Genomic DNA, 18,436 nt, shown 5'->3' on the forward strand with positions numbered 1-18,436 from the left:
CATCTAAGTATAAAAATTCTGGCCTATACATTTAATGGAAGCGCGCGATTGCCAAGTTGAGAATGTTAAATCTAATTTTAGTTTTTCTTTGCGTACTTGTTTTTTCACACAATTTCTGCAACTGAATAGAAAAATATCTGTGATATTTGCTGGACCATATTCACAATACTCATTTTAGTCATTGCATTTTGTATAGTTATAAAGCCTACGCCAATGAATTGGAGCTTTTTCATTACTGCCAGTGAGACCAAAATTTCATTCTCAGCAATCAAAGTACTTTCTGGTAAATTTTTTTAGTTCTGAAAATATTTCTATTAAAATTAATGTTAATACATTGAGATCTGCACACATCCTAAATTAGAAACTAAAACTTCCCTGAAAGTCTTCCTTTTAGATCTTTTTATGCAATTATCATCCGGCTATTGTGCTACAGGCAAATTTTTTGAATTTTCTTCCTCACGTAGATGGTTTCATAACAGGGATATATTGATTTAAACTAGTTTCATTACTACTAATGTTCTGCTAAATTTTAAAGACAATGCAATATTGAACAGAATAATGTGTTCTATTAATAAGCATGCTATTGAAATACTGAGCAGATTTATTGCATTTGGATGTTCAAATAAACACTAAGATCATTTTCTATAAATCATCTCCTGCCTAAAAAGATGACTGAAATGGGATTTGATTTTTTAAAAAAAGTAATAAAAACAATAAAAACTCGTTTGAAAAATTAACCAATGGATTTTAATCAAAAATAGTATTCTCTAATCAGACATGCTTGGGCCTTCTTTAAAGCAGTACTTATTCCCACAGGTACAAAGGACCTCTAAAGGCACCGGTTGTAGCAACAGTTTGAGGAAAGAAGTTTAAAAAGAGATTCAAGTTCTGTTTTGTAAATGAAATAAAGCAGAGATGGCAAAACTTTAAGTCCACACTGCACAGCGCTTGGCTCTTGTACGCATACTTAAGCTGGCTCAGGAACCAGGAGCTAAGTATCCATGTCAGTGCAGTATCTGCTGGAGCCTGCTAATTAAGCTTGCTGAGAAGAACTAATTACTAATGCAGCTCTACTGCTTGTGGGAGCTGAGCTAATACTACTATGCGGTACAACACATCAGCCCATTTGGAGCAGGCTCAGGTACCTGACCAAAGCAGGGCACAAACATGCCCTTAAGTAATTCATTTCTGATATCAACAACAAATACAGATTCTGTTTCTTCAGCAGTGACCCAGCATGTGATGTCCCACAGGCCCCCTCCTCTGTGCCTCATCTGCCACATATGGAAAACACTCTTGCAAGAGTGCATGAGCAGGGAAGCACTTATTGAAAGACAGGAGGATAAGCACCTTCTGATCACTAGCGTAACTATGACCGAGGGTTTGCATACACTGAAATCTTCTTCATTAACTCTGCAACAAAGCATCCTCGTTTCCTGCATTTTTGATTGCCACAAATATCGTACTAAGTGCTCAGGTTAAAAGAGAATGCTTTAAGCCATTTTCCAGCACGGATTTCAGCTGCCATAAAACACTTCCTATCTTGCTCTAACAGTTCTCCATAAGAATACTGCTAAAATTACATGGAAATCCAAGCTGAGGGGAAAAAAGCAAGATTGTAATCAGAATAGCAAGCCCGGCTAGGGCTAACAACAACTGCTGGTTACTACTGCTAGAAGATAACAGCAAGGCAGGCACAGAGCACCGCTGTGCACTCAGCAAGCACATATGGCAATATGCTTCTGTAGTCGCTCTGTCTTTCCATCTCTGCTACCATCACTACATATTTTCTTTCCTTTCTCTGTTGCCTGTACCCCAAACCGTAAGCTTTACAGGACAGGAACTGTGTTTTATTTACATGTGCAGCATCTGCCTAAATGACTCCAAGATCGACGGTTGTGGTCCCTTCATTTCCCAGCATCTCTGCAGTGACACAAATAAACTAGAAAATCTCTGAATTTTGCTTCTAGTTTATAACAGCAGTTCACAAACCTTGGCAGCTCTCTCGGTAGTTCGTACACATTTCCAGGCTCAGGACCCTGCCGCCGAGAATGGCACCATGCTTAGCAGCAGAACACCGTCGGCTCGCTTGCCACAGTGCTAGATGTCCCTGCCTGACTGCCTAATACAGAGCCTATATGCTGGTGCAAGCATCAAGTTGTGCTTCTGCAAAATCGCAGCATGGGCCAGAAGTCTCTATCTTCCTTTAATATTCATGCTATACCTGAAAGAATGGAGCTTGAGCACTATCACAATATAAACAACTACAATAAATTTTTACAACCTGCCATTTCTGCTTGCAGACGCTGTATGGCCTGCAAAAGGTTATGCATATAAAATTGTTAGGTTACAGTTATTATCTTGTTGGAAAGAACATTTTAAGAGTGTTTGAGGAATGAAAGGACCTCTTTTTATTAATATTTCAGTAAAACCATGAGTGCGTAGTACTTGCTTCTGATGTAAGAAAAACTCATTTCAACTCAGTAATCCAGCATAACTACATCCTCAAATCCCAAAATGCCTCCAAAATCTTAAAGACATAAAACTGGGCCATGGTTGAACTGTAACCCAACCTTCACGACCTCAGCAGAGATCTTCCACCACCTAAACAAGCTCTCTAATTACAGCTACATGGAAATCTCTGCCTGTCAGATATTAAATCTTTACAATCCCAATACTGATCAAGTGTATTTTAAAGTGTTCCTAACAATTATTGTCATTACGGAGGACCTCTCATTGACCTGTGCTGCAAACTTTCTGTTGTTCTTCCAATCATTTTACTCCCTACCTACATCCCCTCTACAGCCTACCACAAAAGCGTAAAAGCCTTTTTTTTATTAAATGCTCTCATCTTCAGTGGGCAGCCGAACTTGGCACACTCATGACACCCACTGTGTAGGAAAGGCATACACTCACCCTTACTTACAAAGTACATGTCAGAGTTTCTTCCAAGTTTGAGAGAAATATCAACTCTGGATCTCCACAAAGCCCTCTTACCAACATTATATGCTCTTGCAGATAATCTTCACAATGCTTACCAGAGAAGATTACCCTCTCAAGAAACAATAACCTGGATGAATTCCTCTTCTCCTGGGAGTATCTACTGAGATAGCATTATCATAGTCCATAAATATCATCAGCAACAGAGCATGGCTACGTCATCTCCCCGTTCCTCTGCTTGAATACTCTCTCTCCCTACCCTCTGTCTTTTTCTTACTCTAGTCTTATATTTCCATTTCCCCCGTTTACTGTTAATCTCCAGATAATGACTTCTGTAACAAACAAGTTACAATGAGTGCTCTAGGTAAACATTATGTAAATGTCAGAGGTCTTCTGCTTATCTTCAATCATTCTCTATCTATATTGACTTATCAAGTAAATTATTTGCCGACGACTATTAGCCCTCTTCTCACTTATGTCCTAAAACAAGCTTCAAAAATTAAGTTAATAAAAGAAATGAGGATTAAGCACATCAGGTCTCACTAACAGACTGAGTCTTTAGCAAATCACTTAAAGACGGGTGCATGGAATAATCTTAAGGGGGACACCCCTTTCAGCCGGCATGCTTCACGATTACTTCCCCTGCTCCTACCCTCTCTGAACAACTGATTGGAACAATGATGGAGTAGACCTTACCAAGTACTCACTGGTCATTAGCTCACTTGGCCAGCACCACTACCTGCTGCTAATACTTTGACTTCCATGAACAGGCACAATTCAGGCACATTACTGCACCAACAGTTTGCTGAGATGTGAAAAGTCGGGTTCTCACCTGAGGTTCTTGGGCTTATTTCAGACCAAAAGGAAAAGCAGCGTTCAAAAGCAGCAATCTGAGGAGATTAACGACCCCGTTGGCATTTAAATGGTTTGCCATTTTGCATGAGTGCTTCTTATGGCTATTTTATATCTCCTAAGAATAAAAAAATTAACAGACTTGATTCACCACTCTTACTCCAGCACAACTGTGCTTATTTCAATAGAAGGGTTTGGTGCAAAGGAGTAATGCCATTATCAATCATGACAATGCTTTATACTTGGTTTTCATGAACAGAACTTGAAAACCTTTAAAGCGTTGGTGGGAAGCACTGTTAATCTCACTGTACAAATAGCGACCTTAGGCACAGAAAGCTGAAATAATCATCCAAAGGTCACAGAGTGAGTCAGGAGTAGATGCGGGACAAGAACTCACTAACATTCACTCCCAAGTTCTCTAATGGAGCATCCTCCCCTTACTGCAATGAAGTTTTAAGTGTAAATCAATAATTGAGGTCACTGAAAACTTTCTGCATGCAGACCGTAGTAGTGAAGTCACTCTCTAGGAAAGCACTGACAAAAAGGAAGGTGCTTAATGAATTTTTCCGTGGTCCTTACACAAGGATAGAGCATTCCAGGAGGAGGTGAGAGGAGAGGACACTTGCTCAGGAAGCCCTGTAACTGGGCTGCAGTGACAAATCATTACTCCCAGAACACTGCTCAAGGAAATGCAATGCTGCCGTTTTCCAAATGCTGGGTTATAAAACCTTTCACACATAACAATATTTAAAACCGTGAATTACCTTTGAGAATGTATCCAAACATCTAACAGTATCAAGTCATGCTAACGGTTATCTGTTTATAGGTCAGAAGGGCAGTAAATTATTGCAATGGAAAGTAGTAAAGTCTGCATTGTATCTAGTTGTGCTGTTTAACAGGTGATAGTGAAAAGTAGGTGATGCATGGAAACTTCAAGTTTTTATAGCTCCTGCCTCAATCTGTACTCACTTATATAAAGATGTCACATTTTTAAACATTTAAAAGTCAAATTGTCTGGAGAACAGATTCATATAAAATTTATTTTCAGAAACCGATATTTAGCCTACTGCTATCAGAGTTGATTGCTCTTATGTATAAGCTTTATTCAAGTTCCTACAGGTTTGAAAATACAAAGACTGACATTTCAGATCCCATACTCAAGTGTGTCATTAACCAGAAATTGAAATGGGAACATTTCCACTTTCTCAGAAATACTCAGTTTGTTAGGGTGATAACTGCACTAACTGCTTTTGAGTTTTTGTGAAGCTACTAAATATGACCCTACTTCAACACAGACAGGAAGGAGGAGTCACAATGGCAAAAGAAAAATCCTGAACTGGTGCCTTACCCAGTACAATATGCCCTGAGAACTGAATAGTTTCAAAGCTATGCCAAAATAGCTATTTGTGAGTGGCTAATGGCAAAAACGTTTTATTCTGTTTATGTCAAAGACATGTTTGTCAAGCGCTGGACAGCCAGACAAATCAGGGTCTAATTAGTCCAGCCAATTCTCTCAGTTTTATGCTTTCAGTCTACATTGAGTTATTAAAGCATCAGAAATAAAATGTTACTGAGACAGCAATAAGGGAAATAAGATGTCAGAACTCTATTAACAATGGCATTTTCAGGGAGCAATGTAAATAGAAAATCAAATTTATGCAAGAAATATTTATCAGTAAGTAATATTCAATATAATCATCCTACATTTATCTTTAAAGCAGCTTTCATCTCCAACTGATTTTAAAAAATATGCTTCAACACATCGACATCATGACTTCTTTGGAACAGTGACCATCATTCAGATTCAGATGCCTACCTGGTACAAGAGGATATTGGTCCCCAACCCAAATACTACAGTTGTACAAATAACAGTATGTGAGTAATAATTTATTCCACCCTTGACATTTAGCCAGCTCAGAGAGAACGTGTGACAGTTAAGCAGTTGCAAGATAAAAAGAATCGGAAAATGCCACATTCAACTGAAATGACAGGAAATATTTAGGCAGACAGAATGTAATAAATTTGGCAGACTTATGAGAGTTTAATTGCCCCTTTGTGAAAAGGGATAAATACATGTAAAAACCGTAACTGTGAGGACCAGTTTCTAGGAGAAACAGCTTTCTGTTAGGGGTGTCTAAATCTTCATTACTTGAATATGACCATCACAGAAAGGAAATTTTCTCGTCCCACGGCGGTGATGGTTGTGTTGGTGGCAGCAGCTCTCAGGCTTTGTGCAGGCACCAAGAGGACAGTGGCTTCTGGCCTCAGAAGGGCTGTCACATGTACCAGCAACTTTCTGGTCTTACACTGGCTCACATTTGCTAGCACAGATAGTAGGACGTTTCCTACTTCAGGCAGCATCTGCCACCCAAATAACTCATTTGCTCCCAGAAGACAGTAGGATGCACTTCTTTTCTCCCCCTACCATTATAAAATAGCTCATCTACCATGATGGCTGGAAAGTCCCACTTTAGATCTCACTCAAGTGTCTCAAGTCATCCTGTCCATCGAACCATGATACAGAAAGATTCCTTCACTAACAAAGAGGAAAAAAATTTGGTGATTTCACCAGCACCTTCACTGGATAAGGAGAGATTTTTCCTGGGCTTGTTTGTTTAAAAAATGACCAGCCCCCTACCTTACAGTGTTTCTGATATTTCAAAACATTTCCATAATATCCTTAAACTCTTTCTTACTCGTTTATTATAACAGAAGTATTTGTCTCTTATTTCAATCTATTAACTTTCTCCTATTAGGAAAAAAAGTTAAAAGGGCATAATGAACATCCCCGTTTTGGTCTGTTTGGCAGCCTGCCACCTGGAAAATGCTCCCACACAAGTTTAGACTCATGGGTCCAAAAGGTTCACAAATTAAAAGGAATACTTACAATATTTACTAATTTTAACACAAGGGATTAGTTCAGCATGCAAACAGCATTAATGATATGTCTGAAAATCAACAAGCCACACCAAGAAAGACATGGTCTTACTTATTACTTAGGATTGTACACCTCATGTTCAGTGTTCATCATCTTAGTGATGATGCCATCTAATCATTCATGAAAAAGTAAAAGGAGTATCTTGATATTTGATAAAATAATAAGGATTTCAGAAAAAAGATGCCCAGATTCTTCTAAACTGAATCATCAGCTGGATTTGAGTCACCTTCTGAAGATGCCTCGCACTTTCACCCTTGCTTTCTACGGAGGGACCCAAGAGTGACTGAGGCTCCTATCACACACATCATTAGGAAGAAGGGATCAGGGAGTAACTTTGTAATATGCCAGTGTTCACTGAATTACATAGCCTGACTGACAAAGCACCAAAAAAAAAATCTACAAGTTTTGAAATACCTTTTTTAAAGAAAATCTGTAGTCCTCTACATTTACTTCTTTTTAAATAAGCGTGTTGTTACAATAACAGTACTTTGGATAAACCGTTATAATAGAATTAATGCTTAAAGAAACAGATAATAAGAATGCAGAGGTCTGTGTCTAGCTAATAGAGGACTCTAGTGTTTTCTTATCATGTTTTACTTACAGAAGTGCAGACTCTTCATTTCAGATGATGTGATCCTTTTTACCTCTGATGAATAAACACGTCCGTGAAATGAATCATACAATATGTGTATCTGCCTTGTGTCATACAGCATCAGAGGGTTTTTTTCCATGTTGAGTACTTACTCTTTCTAACCCAGCACAGACAAAAAGACTACCTTTTTACCAGAATTAACTCATGTATGGAGACCAACTCAGACCAACTGTGTTCTCCTTACAGTATCTTATACTCATAACTAGACCAACAATTCATCTTTGCATTTACACAGCATTTTAAAATCACCAAGCTTACATGCTCTAACAAACTGTGGACATCATCTTCTATTTAAAGAGCAAGAAACTAAGCCAGAAAGCAATTAAATAACTTGATGGCAAGACAATAACAGAGCAGAATTAGATCCCAATTCATCTGCTTGCCAGCCCTCACCTACCTGGTAGACCAGAGCAGCAGTCCCAGTAGCACACTTGTATGCAGAAGTCTCATGGTCAGCACAGAAATGAAAAATATTAATCAAAATTTCTCATGTCCCTTTAATTACATTCCCATGGATAAAATGAAAAACAAAGGCCTAAATATTTAAAGACCTGTCTGCATGTGTGTCTGAACTCTCATTTCCTCAAGTAAAAAGGACTTCCTCCAGACATACCATTGGCTGTGCTTTTACCTGAAGCTTCAGAATCTACACAAAGGACCAAAGACAATGTTTCAGTATCTGTTCATTAACTAGAATGTTCAAGTTCAATAAAATTTTTAAAAAAATATCAGTGGCACTTATTTCTGTGTTACGATTTAGAAAAAGCAGAAAATAATACAGTTTCACAACCAGAGACAGCATTATATTCAAAGCTAGCTTATATGTATATCAATTCAAGTGTGAATGCTGAACTTGGGCTGGTGTTTCAGCCATAGGTTTGTGTCTTCACCAGATGCTACACACTGGTTTGAAAAACAAGAGGTTACTTACAAGTCAATCTGTCTATACATTCACATGATGGTTGCACACGCTCCCAAGCACACAAAACAGGAGGATTTTTGCATTAGCAGTGCTGGTCAGAGCCAAGTCCTTCCCATATATATGAACATGCATGCTGCTACCTGAACAATACTGTGCATCCCAGGTCCTCTGTTCCTCTCAGCCTCAAAACCTTTAGGGACTCCAAGGCAGCGTACCCACACTTAATGCAAAAGTTACAGATCAAAATAACTGTTCAAAATAACTCCTTCAACCCCATGCCTAAATGTACACACTCACTACAAGGGACACTATCAAATACTCCAAAATTTCAGACCACCAGGAATCCCAGAGTGCCTAACTGAATGAGCACTGAAGGCTAAGTATCCAAAAGAAAGAGTTGTGCCAATAAGCTGTATTAACAGTGGAGTGTTGTGCTTTGTGTGATGAACGTATGGATCTCAGGAAAAGAAGTGGTCTCCACTTGAAATCCAGGAGAGTGACCTCAGTTGCTCACAGGCTGTTCTACTTTTGTAGTCTCACAAGCTAATAGACAAGTTCTCTATTAAAATTTTCATTCTCATTTTCTGTAACCATGAACATAAATGGTTCCTGACTCCAATGACATCCTCAATATGACTGTGAGTAAAAGCTTTTCTGCTGAGGTTTAAAAGTGACATTAGCCTGCAAGAGTGGGTCCCTAATGTAGCCACAGAAGGCACCAACGTCCTTACTCCTTTGTCAGAAGTCCTTTGCCTGAAGTTTTAGAGCAGAGACATTCATCAGATGCACTGTAAACTGACAGTCTTCAACTAAGGCACTGATGTTCATGACACAACTCCAGAGAGTAAGAGGAGTTTTTGAAGTTACACGCCAGAAAACAGAAGACATCCTGAAAATTTGGCCTGCTCCAGCCAACAGGATTGCTGCTCCTTACAGAGAGGAGAACAGATGGGGAAAGATGTAACATGGAATCAAATGCATCTATTACAGATTGACTAGAAATGACTTTACCTCAAGGCAAAGACCAACCTCAAGGTAATCCAGACATCCGAGACAGGTCAGAGGACATGATTTGCTTTCCCCTCCTCTAAATCTTAGGAAGTAGCTCGGCCAGCCTGAGAAATCATGTATCTGCATGGTTAGCTTTGACTACTTTGGTTTCAGATTGACAGTTTTCTTGCATAGACAAGAGAAACTCACGTATCCCTGTTTGTGTTGATGGTACTATGAATCATCATTGGCACATGACAGTCTTGAATGTCTGCATGGTCTGTTTCTACCCACGTCCCAAGCTCTGAAATCATAAAAGCGACTTTCCAAAATGAAGAGAAATCTGTATTACTATACATTTGAAAGTGGGACATTTCAGACATTTTCTGCCATCTGCCATGAATAGATGGCAACCCAAAATTGTTATGCAATGATATTTAATGCATTCACTGGATCAGAGGCAGGTAACCAGGCTGTTCTAAACCATAATCTCATGCAACGTGTATGCAGTCTTGTAATAAATGCCGTAGATGCACAGTCTGTGCTGATGCCACCTCACCAGATATATTCTGCTTATATAGGGAAATGAGTCCAGCTGTCTCAAGAACTTTACAAATTTGTCCTATGGCGGATAAAATCCCAGGAAGAGAGTCCTTATGAACTTCAAATTGCAAACTGTGCATCAGAAAAACTTTAAGTTTGAACTTTTTACAGCTCAAAATGAAAAACTCAAGCTAAATCTTAGGGTATTCAGAACTAACTCAAAGAGGTATTTCTGCAGGCAATCATCCTGGTACAGACAGATAACGAATTCCCGCCTTCTTAGCTGAAAGAAAATTACAGCCCTGGCTCTCATGAAAAATCTTTCTGCCATACAAAGACCAACCTATACTGCCCTGAACTGATAATCACCTGGCTTTCATTAAATAAAGACACTTCTAATTAAACAACCTGATCAACACACAAAAATGTGTGCTTTGCAGGCAAGAGATGGTAAGCAATTTATCTTTCAAAATAATAACCACTAATATCACGCTATCTGGAATTTAAACTTACGAATAAAGGTATTTAGGTTATGAAGTCCTAGATTAGTCTACAGCCTCTAGTCGTTTCAATAGCAAGAAATAGCAACCCTAATCGCTTCCACTTTAAGAAATAAAGGTCCAGTTGTTGGACTGTTGCTACTGGCCCAGAAGCATTTTCACTTTTTACCAAAACAGGTTCTCACAGGATGATCTCTCTCTTAAATAGGGTTGATGAAGAGAGAATATAGAACAGAGTCACAGAAAAATTCATGTTGGAAGGGAACTCTGCTAGTTATCTGGTCCAAACCTCACCAAAACAAGGCCACCTTCAGAGTTACATTAGGTTGCTTGTTCAGTCTGAAAGTCTCCAGCACTGGTTTTCAACAAGTCAGGAACTTCAGGAATGTAATCTTGATCACAACATACACGACCTGCCACATTTAGTGGAGTCCGGGAAGTCTGTTAACAGGAACTGGTGAATCAAGGAGGTTGGAAGTACATGAGAAACTGATTCTCAAGAGTCTCAACTTTTGAAAAAGGCAAAAGACAGCAGAACCAAAGGGCATATACATAGGTCAAATGGAGCATACAACTGAAAGTGCCAGCAAATGGGTAGGCAGCTGGGATGTTTGCACTCCTAATGGCTGTCAGGTAAACAGTAACTCCAAAAAGCGAAGGGTAGAACAGAAGTTTTCTTCCTCAAGGCCTGTAGCGTAATACAAAATCTTTGACTGTAAGTGCAGTCTTATGAAGCCTTGCATTCACTGAAGCCTTACTCTCACTTCAAAGAGAGATTGAGAGGATGCTGGTGAGTGTGGTCACAATGGTCTCTCCAAGAGTCACTACGAGGGTTATACTGAAGAAATTGCAATATCTGACCTAAGAGTTTGTAAGGTGCTTCTCAAGGACAGGCAGTCCTGCTACGAATTTTTTAAATTCTCATAAAAATCCAAAGATATCATTTCACAATAGTAACAATATCATCAGCAGTCTACAAGGCCAAGACAATGTTTTGCTGGAAAGGAAGGCACTATCTTCTTTCCAGATTTATCCCCCAACAGAAAAATACATACTAGAGATGAGTGCCCACCTAAGGAAAAGATTTCCACAGGAGGGACAGTTTTTAAAGCCAAGTGGATGAAACTGAAAGAGGCATCTTCAAAGAAAAGAAAAAGAAAATCAAAAGATCCTAAAGAGATTAGAGACAAAGCTGATTAAAGACAATAGAACAAAGAGATGGTGAATTGGCATAGATCTCAGTTAAGCAGTGAACTGCTCAGACCTTGCTTAAGCAGTGAGCTGAGAGTGAAGTGCTTATCACCACGAATACAGCATCATTCACAGCATGCAAGTAGTCGGGGCTTTTATGCAAGCCAAACGGTTTTACTATGGCACACATTTCCAGGGGATTGAGTGCAGGTGGAGTTCTACTGCGAATGTTACCAATACGCAGATATTTCAATACTGATGTTTCTTTGTCATTTAAATATTTATGTCCATCTGCATTGCTGTTTGGTGTTAGCATTTTTCAGAAAAGACAGGTAAATTAACTATGATTTAGTAACCTAGAGGTGAAAGGAAAAAACATGATTTTTCTTCATCCTATTACAAGGTAGTCTACTCCAGACCACCCTAAGTTTGAAATATCATTACTAGTCACTTTGAACACCATGAAGAAGCACCCAAAACCTGACATTCTCAGTAGAAAACAGAAAGAATGAGGACAAAAACATTAACTCCCTTTTACAGATAAGAGAGGCACAGAGAGAGATCAGAGGATTTGCCAAAAGTAACACAGGTAAGGCTAGGCTATTCCCAATATTTATCCATGCTAAAATTCTGTCTCTGGCCTCGTAAAATTATTCCAATACCCTTGGGTCCACAGTCAAATTAGTTCTTTATTTATTATCCCAGTTCTCAAGTATCTTTCAGATGGGCTCACCCATTGTTCCCGTACAGCTGAGTAAACAGACAAAGTCAATGCTATCATGCAGGTTTACCTTATAGCATTCAAACCCCTTTGCATATGTGTTTTTTTTTTTCTTTAAGCAAGCTAAGAATGTGTTTAAAGGTGACCTGTGTTGAAAAAAAGAGGAATGGTAAAGTTTGGGGAAAATCAGAAAGTAAGGGCTTCTCAAGATTGACTTGTTTCCATATCCTTTTCAAAGGGGAAAAAAAAAATAAATCAAATAACCAATGTTTGAAGCTCTAGTATGTAATCACCCTTATCAAGGCAAAAAATGAAAATTATATGGACAAGAATTTTAGTCACTGACATGAAAGGAAAACAAGGCTTTCTGGTCCTTGCAAGAAAAGGCTTCCTCTGGACTTTACTGTGAAATGACATCACAACCATGTCAACAATTTTTAAGATGAACAAGTGATTCAAGAGAAATAGTAACATTTAAAAAAAAAAAAGTAAAAAAAAAAAAATTATCCTCCCCCCAAAAGTTAATCTTCTTAAGATTTTACAATCTTCCCAAAGCAGACCATGTCTTTCAGTATGCTTGCACAGTGCTTAGTACACAACAGTACCTCGTTCCTGATGAGGGCCTCCAGCATTACTGAAATATAAACACCAAACAGGAGACAGACGATGTAATACACAAGAAAAGGGGAGAGCAGATACCCCTTGAAAATAAATTCTTGATATGCCTTTCTGTCTACAATCCCACCCCATATCTGTGCCATTTCTACACAGGGGGGAAGAACCGAAGCTTAACACACATACACAAGAAGAATCTATGTAAATCAAGGGAATTAGCAGATGTGTTGGTAATCTTCCACAAATAAGAAACAAAAGCTGCCAGCTGTTCTTGTAAATTCAAAGATTAACATTAATAGGCAATGCTGAGACTGCAGGTATTATCCTTCTTTTAGGTGAAGCAGCTCAAGAATCCCAGTCCTGCAGAAACTCAGCCGCCTATCCAACTTTTGTGACTCAAGTCCTACCCTACGCCGCAGAACATCTACAGATTCATCAGCCAGAGACTTGACAAAGTAAACTGGATTCTTGCCACTGTTTGAGGTGGCAGTGAAACAGCGACTATATAACTAGGTCAGACCTGATTACCTAGAACAAGAGTAATTTTCTTTACATCTTTGTGTAAAGCTTCTGAAAACGGCAAAGACTGAACATTTGGGAGCTGCAGAAAGAACATCCAAAAATCATTTTTGATAGAAGAGGTTTAACTATATTTTAATATGGATGGTATTTTCTATTAAAATCAGGGCAGAAGCCTATTGTTCAGTAGAGCTCTTCACTTCCTTTACACAAGAGCTATCTCTTTGAATCTGTCTGAGTCAACTTTAGTGACCACTTTAATATTCACTTTACAATTAATGCTTCTTTTTATGGGTTGGTAGAAGGTAAACCAATTTCAGTTCGGCTTCTAGGTATTGAATTTATTATAAAAAGTTATGTACTTAAAGCTCCTATAATGAAACCAGAGGCATCATGAGATATTAACCTAGAGTTAATGCTGAGAAGGCCAGTTTGAATAATTCAATTCATGTCACCTTAAGTATCTTTTCAAATGGAATTAACTTTTATCTCACAAAAAAAAGGAAGCTCCATGTTCCAGTTACTGATTATTGACTCCACGAGAGTTCTGTCTTAAATCATCTCACCACCATCTTCCCAGAAATTTTATTTCACTGCTACCAGAATGCTTCTTTAAATTTTGAGGGCTGCCTTTCGTTATAAAGAAGCAATATTAGGTAAGAGGAAAACGTGATTTCAGAATTATTGCTACCGTTAGGTGATGCTAAACAAGACAAAAATAGAAGTTAACATCAAAGTAGCTGCATTAGTTCAATATAGCTATAAACCAGGGCTTCATTTCAGCCACATGCTCACAGCTACTGCAGTCGTTTGCCTCTCATACAACTCTACCTCTTTTTGCAACAATGCCATAGATGTTTGGTACCGCTGCAGTTCTCTTGACCTGTTAATTGTCTCATTCTAACACAAAGCCCAGCATTTAAACACTGAAAGGAGATGCTTTCAAATACCTATCTAAGCCCAGGAAAAAGTGACAGCTCATGGTCAGCATTATTGTACAGTAAGAATGAGGGAGCCAGACAGGCGAAAAGCAGGTGATGTTAAGATACAGGCGCAGCATTAGAAATGAATGAAAACAAACAAGTAAGAAAAAGAGTGGAAAATGAACAGAAACAAGAAAGAACTGCTCATTACAGGCAGAACAAAGAAGTGCTTCAGTGCTGAGTATAACTGTGCAGTCCCATGTTTCTGCAAGACACAGGAAAATCAGAACGACATCTTAGATTGAAGCACAGATGCCCCGGTAACATCAGCAGTCACCTGAAATAGGAAACGCTGATTACCTCTCCTAGACAGTTCAAAGAAGTGAAAACTAGGTAGCAAGCTAGTATCTATTGATTTAAAGCCAGACATATCCAGGATTTCCTTAGCCCAGTCAAAAACAAACAACAGGGAAAAGATTCCCAATGGATCAGGATTCAAAAAAAACTCAGGAATACTTCCTTTATCCTAGTATTTAAACAAGATGACTTTTCTCAAAGTCCAGCTTAAAACAAAAAGAGGGAGAGCATAAGAGCTTCAGCAGGGCAGAGCACGCTGCTGTGGATAGCACTCGGAGCAGGAAGAAAGTTTTCTGGGTCTGGGTCCTCCCAATTCTTACCTCCCAAAAATCCCTCCCTGCTGCATTCCCCTGTGGCATTCCCCATCGCGGCAGACGCCAGAACGCATGCCCTATGCCTGCCTGAACTACTGTGTTAAGACAGCACTCAAACAGAACAAGAGACCGATCACGACCCTCAGAGCTCGCAGCTCAGGTATTAAGAGAAGAGACAAAAGGACAACAACAAAAAAGGTGTGTGAAAATAACACAGTAGTCCGACAGAAACAGCCCAGGGACTTTTCTTCAGTTTTGATAGCTGTCACATGAAGGAGTATGTTAGGGAAAGAACCGACGCAGTGAGGCCGCCCTGCAAATCTCTCCACAGTTTCTGAGCTGTGAGGAGAAACATAGCATGAAGTGCTTGTTTGGAAAAAAAAAAGGTAACAATTTATAAAGACAAATGCATTCAAGATATAAACAGCTCTATGCCTACCAGGACTGCACAGAAAGAGAAAATTGACGAGGAAGGCTAGAAACATTAGAAATATTTTGCAAGCTATAAGAAAAACCAGTTGAAACATGCTTTGACAGGTTTTTATCTATGCCTACAAAGCTTGCAAAGGGCAAGAGGGCTAGGGTAATTTCAGACCTGCTAGGCTGGAGCTGTAGACTAGGTAACCATAAATGAAATGTCAAGGAAAACTTCAATATAATATCTGAATTTGCGTTTGTGGACAAAAGTACCCGTAAGTATACAGAAAAGAAATAATGGAATCAAAGATAAGATTGATAGAACTTCGTACATGAAATTAGAAAACAAGTTCAGAGGAGTCTCTGTGTATACATTGATAAAGTGATTAAGAAGACAGAAGAACAAGAGGATATGAATGTGGATTGCTGTACCATCAGATGCTGATTTGACAGTTAATGGGCTGAAGGTTTCCGATTATCTGCTTCTATACTTTAGCACTGTAGATGTGATTACACCGGATACCTTTATACTAGGTGCTAACCTAGTACAAGATATGTGTATTTAAAGTTGAAAGGCTAAAGGTGAAAGGTTAAGCATGGCAAAACCTGAGAGAAGTATTGGCATCATGCCAAACACAGATTCCACGGTGCTGTTGGATTACATGGGCTCCTCTGGACCGTTTTCCACGGAGATCCCCAGCAAGTTGCATATCACAGGCAAGAACACAGGCATCATCCATTCTCAGAGAAAAAGGTTCTTGTTTTGAACTCAACACCATCACAGAATGGATGGCAGATAAAAATACAAAAGAATGGAAATGAAATGTTTATAAAGGCTAAAAGCCTCACAAATGGCTTAATGTCCAACAACATATTTTACAAAAAAAAACCATCAGCAGGATAAAAAACGATTCCTGATGCCAATGAAGTCAGAGAAGTATTGCTACCTGCTTCCTGAACAGAATTAAAAACGCACCCTTCTTTCACAGGCTCCTGAAAGTAGGAACTGTCTGTGCAATTTTCTTAGTAGGCAACCACTGAAAGGCCAGAATCAGGCCAACTTCTGGATACTCAGTGCTGATGACCTTACTTCTAGCCCTATTATAAGCCTTTAAGACTCTTCCAGCAAAAGAAAGGATCAAGGGCCCCAATTTATAAAAAAAGACATAGTCTTAGGTAGGATAGACTGGAGATCTGCAGATGGAAGCTTCTGAAAGAAAATAGCAGGTAAGAACATTAGGTAGAGCACTTGCATAAGTAGTCTTCATTTCCAGGGTATAATCTGCTATCAGCAGGGATGCAAATCAAGTACCTAGCTATCAGAAAAAAGTCTCAAGCAACCATGTTTTCAACTCTTTGGGCCCATGCATCTGAGAAACATTTTGCCACTTAATTTAACACGTATCTCTAGTCAACTTTTTCTGTTTTTAAACTGCGTATATAATTATAGGTCTTCTATAAACAGCTCGAATCAGATGGGCTGCCTTACAGACTTGAGAAAGCACTTATTGACCAAATACAGCATCTGTAATGTCCTTTTCAACCATCAAAAGCCACAGTGAAAATTTGAAAGGCTGTATCTATAGCGACTGCAATTATTTTACTCTAACAGTAAACAGGACAGAAAACAGAAGGGTTATCTTAACTTCTTCCTTAGCAAAGGCATGGGTTCCTATGATTCCTACTCCATTACCACATGGTCAATTAACTTCACCCATTTTATTGACCTAAAACTTGGGGGTTTTTGTGTTTTCCTGCAATCCATGTATTAAGGGAAGGACTCATGGGAAGCCAATCACAAAACAGTATTCGACACTGTATAATGTCAGACAACACACTTAAAGTTGCAATTCTAGTAGAAGAGAAAAGATTTTTCAAAGATGTCATTAAAAAAGGAGATGGGAGAAAAAAGCTTACCTTCTGCTTCTTTTCCTTGGCAGCACTGAGTTCAGAAAGGGAGAGCGATAGTTTTTCCTGCTGCTCAGCTAGGTACTTCTGATAAAGGCTCAAAAGTTCCTGGCATTCTCTGTACTGCTGTTGCAGAGGTAAGACATCTGAAGTTAAGGGAAAAATACCCTTTAGCGATTAGTTAGAGTCAAATACATACCAACTTACTCAGTGTAAATCTGATTTACATCCATAACAGTTCAATTTAAAAACAGATACTGTGTGTTTGAGTACTGCCTAATGATGATAAATCTGCCTAGAGATGAATGTTCAAGTACAACCTTTTTTCTACTCAGAGAGTGGAAACAGAAGAATTGCACCAAATTCTTTTATCATTGGAAAAGGGACAGCAGCAGGAGGCAGGTGATGACATTGTTTCAGTTGGAATAATTACAAACCTCTGATTTGTATGCAGCAAAGCCAGACACTACCAATGTTTATTTATAAATAAATAAATAGCCAGCCAAGTAAGTAAATAGTCCGTTTTTAAGCACAGACATGGATTCACAAGCCCACATACCCAAATCCAAATCTCTTTCCGTGAGCACCAACGGCTCCAAAACCCACAGCCACAGATGCAGCGCTACAGGCCTTTCAGAGCCCAGCAATGATTTTTGGACAGTAATCTGGAGAAGCAGCAACTGTGGTGTTTGCAAGGATATTAGCAAGCAACACTGTCCTGCCTTGCTTGCAGCATTGAAATTCCAACAGGAGATAAATCTGCTCTTCACCTGTCATTGTGTAATTCCCTCCCTTGCTCATGTAGCATGGTAAACCATTTATGCTCCCCTCTCTCCCCCCTCACTTTTAATTATGCATGCAGATGGGGTAAGGGCTCGCTGTCCAAAGAGATTACTCTGAATAAATACTTTAATAACAAGTCACCGCAATTAAGGTAGGGAACAAAAACTTCTTCAATCTATAAAATGGTGTTGAGTTACAGATTTCCTTAACATTTTTATGATCTAATCATTGCTTCTGGGCAAATTCATGTTGCAATCATTTTTGCCAATCATGGCTGCATAAATAACTCACTGCTTTATTATTCCCTGTTATGACCCTGAGTTTGTTGGTTTTTTTTTTTTCCTTCTTCTT

At 38.9% G+C, this 18,436-nt stretch overlaps 1 protein-coding gene across 1 annotated transcript in view; it reads right to left on the reverse strand.

Annotated features, from left to right (window-relative positions):
• LOC104079786 (uncharacterized protein KIAA1328-like) overlaps positions 1-17,448 on the reverse strand; it is a gene marked incomplete at its 5' end in the record, with an annotated part of 77,716 nt that extends 60,268 nt beyond the window's left edge. The window contains one exon of the mRNA XM_009581937.1: positions 17,312-17,448. Within this exon, the coding sequence (XP_009580232.1) occupies positions 17,312-17,448 (137 nt within the window). The remainder of the gene's footprint in view (positions 1-17,311) is intronic.
• Positions 17,449-18,436: the final 988 nt, after the last annotated feature.

Source organism: Fulmarus glacialis, unplaced genomic scaffold, assembly GCF_000690835.1.
Source record: "Fulmarus glacialis isolate BGI_N327 unplaced genomic scaffold, ASM69083v1 scaffold11647, whole genome shotgun sequence".
In the NCBI taxonomy this organism is placed as follows: domain Eukaryota; kingdom Metazoa; phylum Chordata; class Aves; order Procellariiformes; family Procellariidae; genus Fulmarus; species Fulmarus glacialis.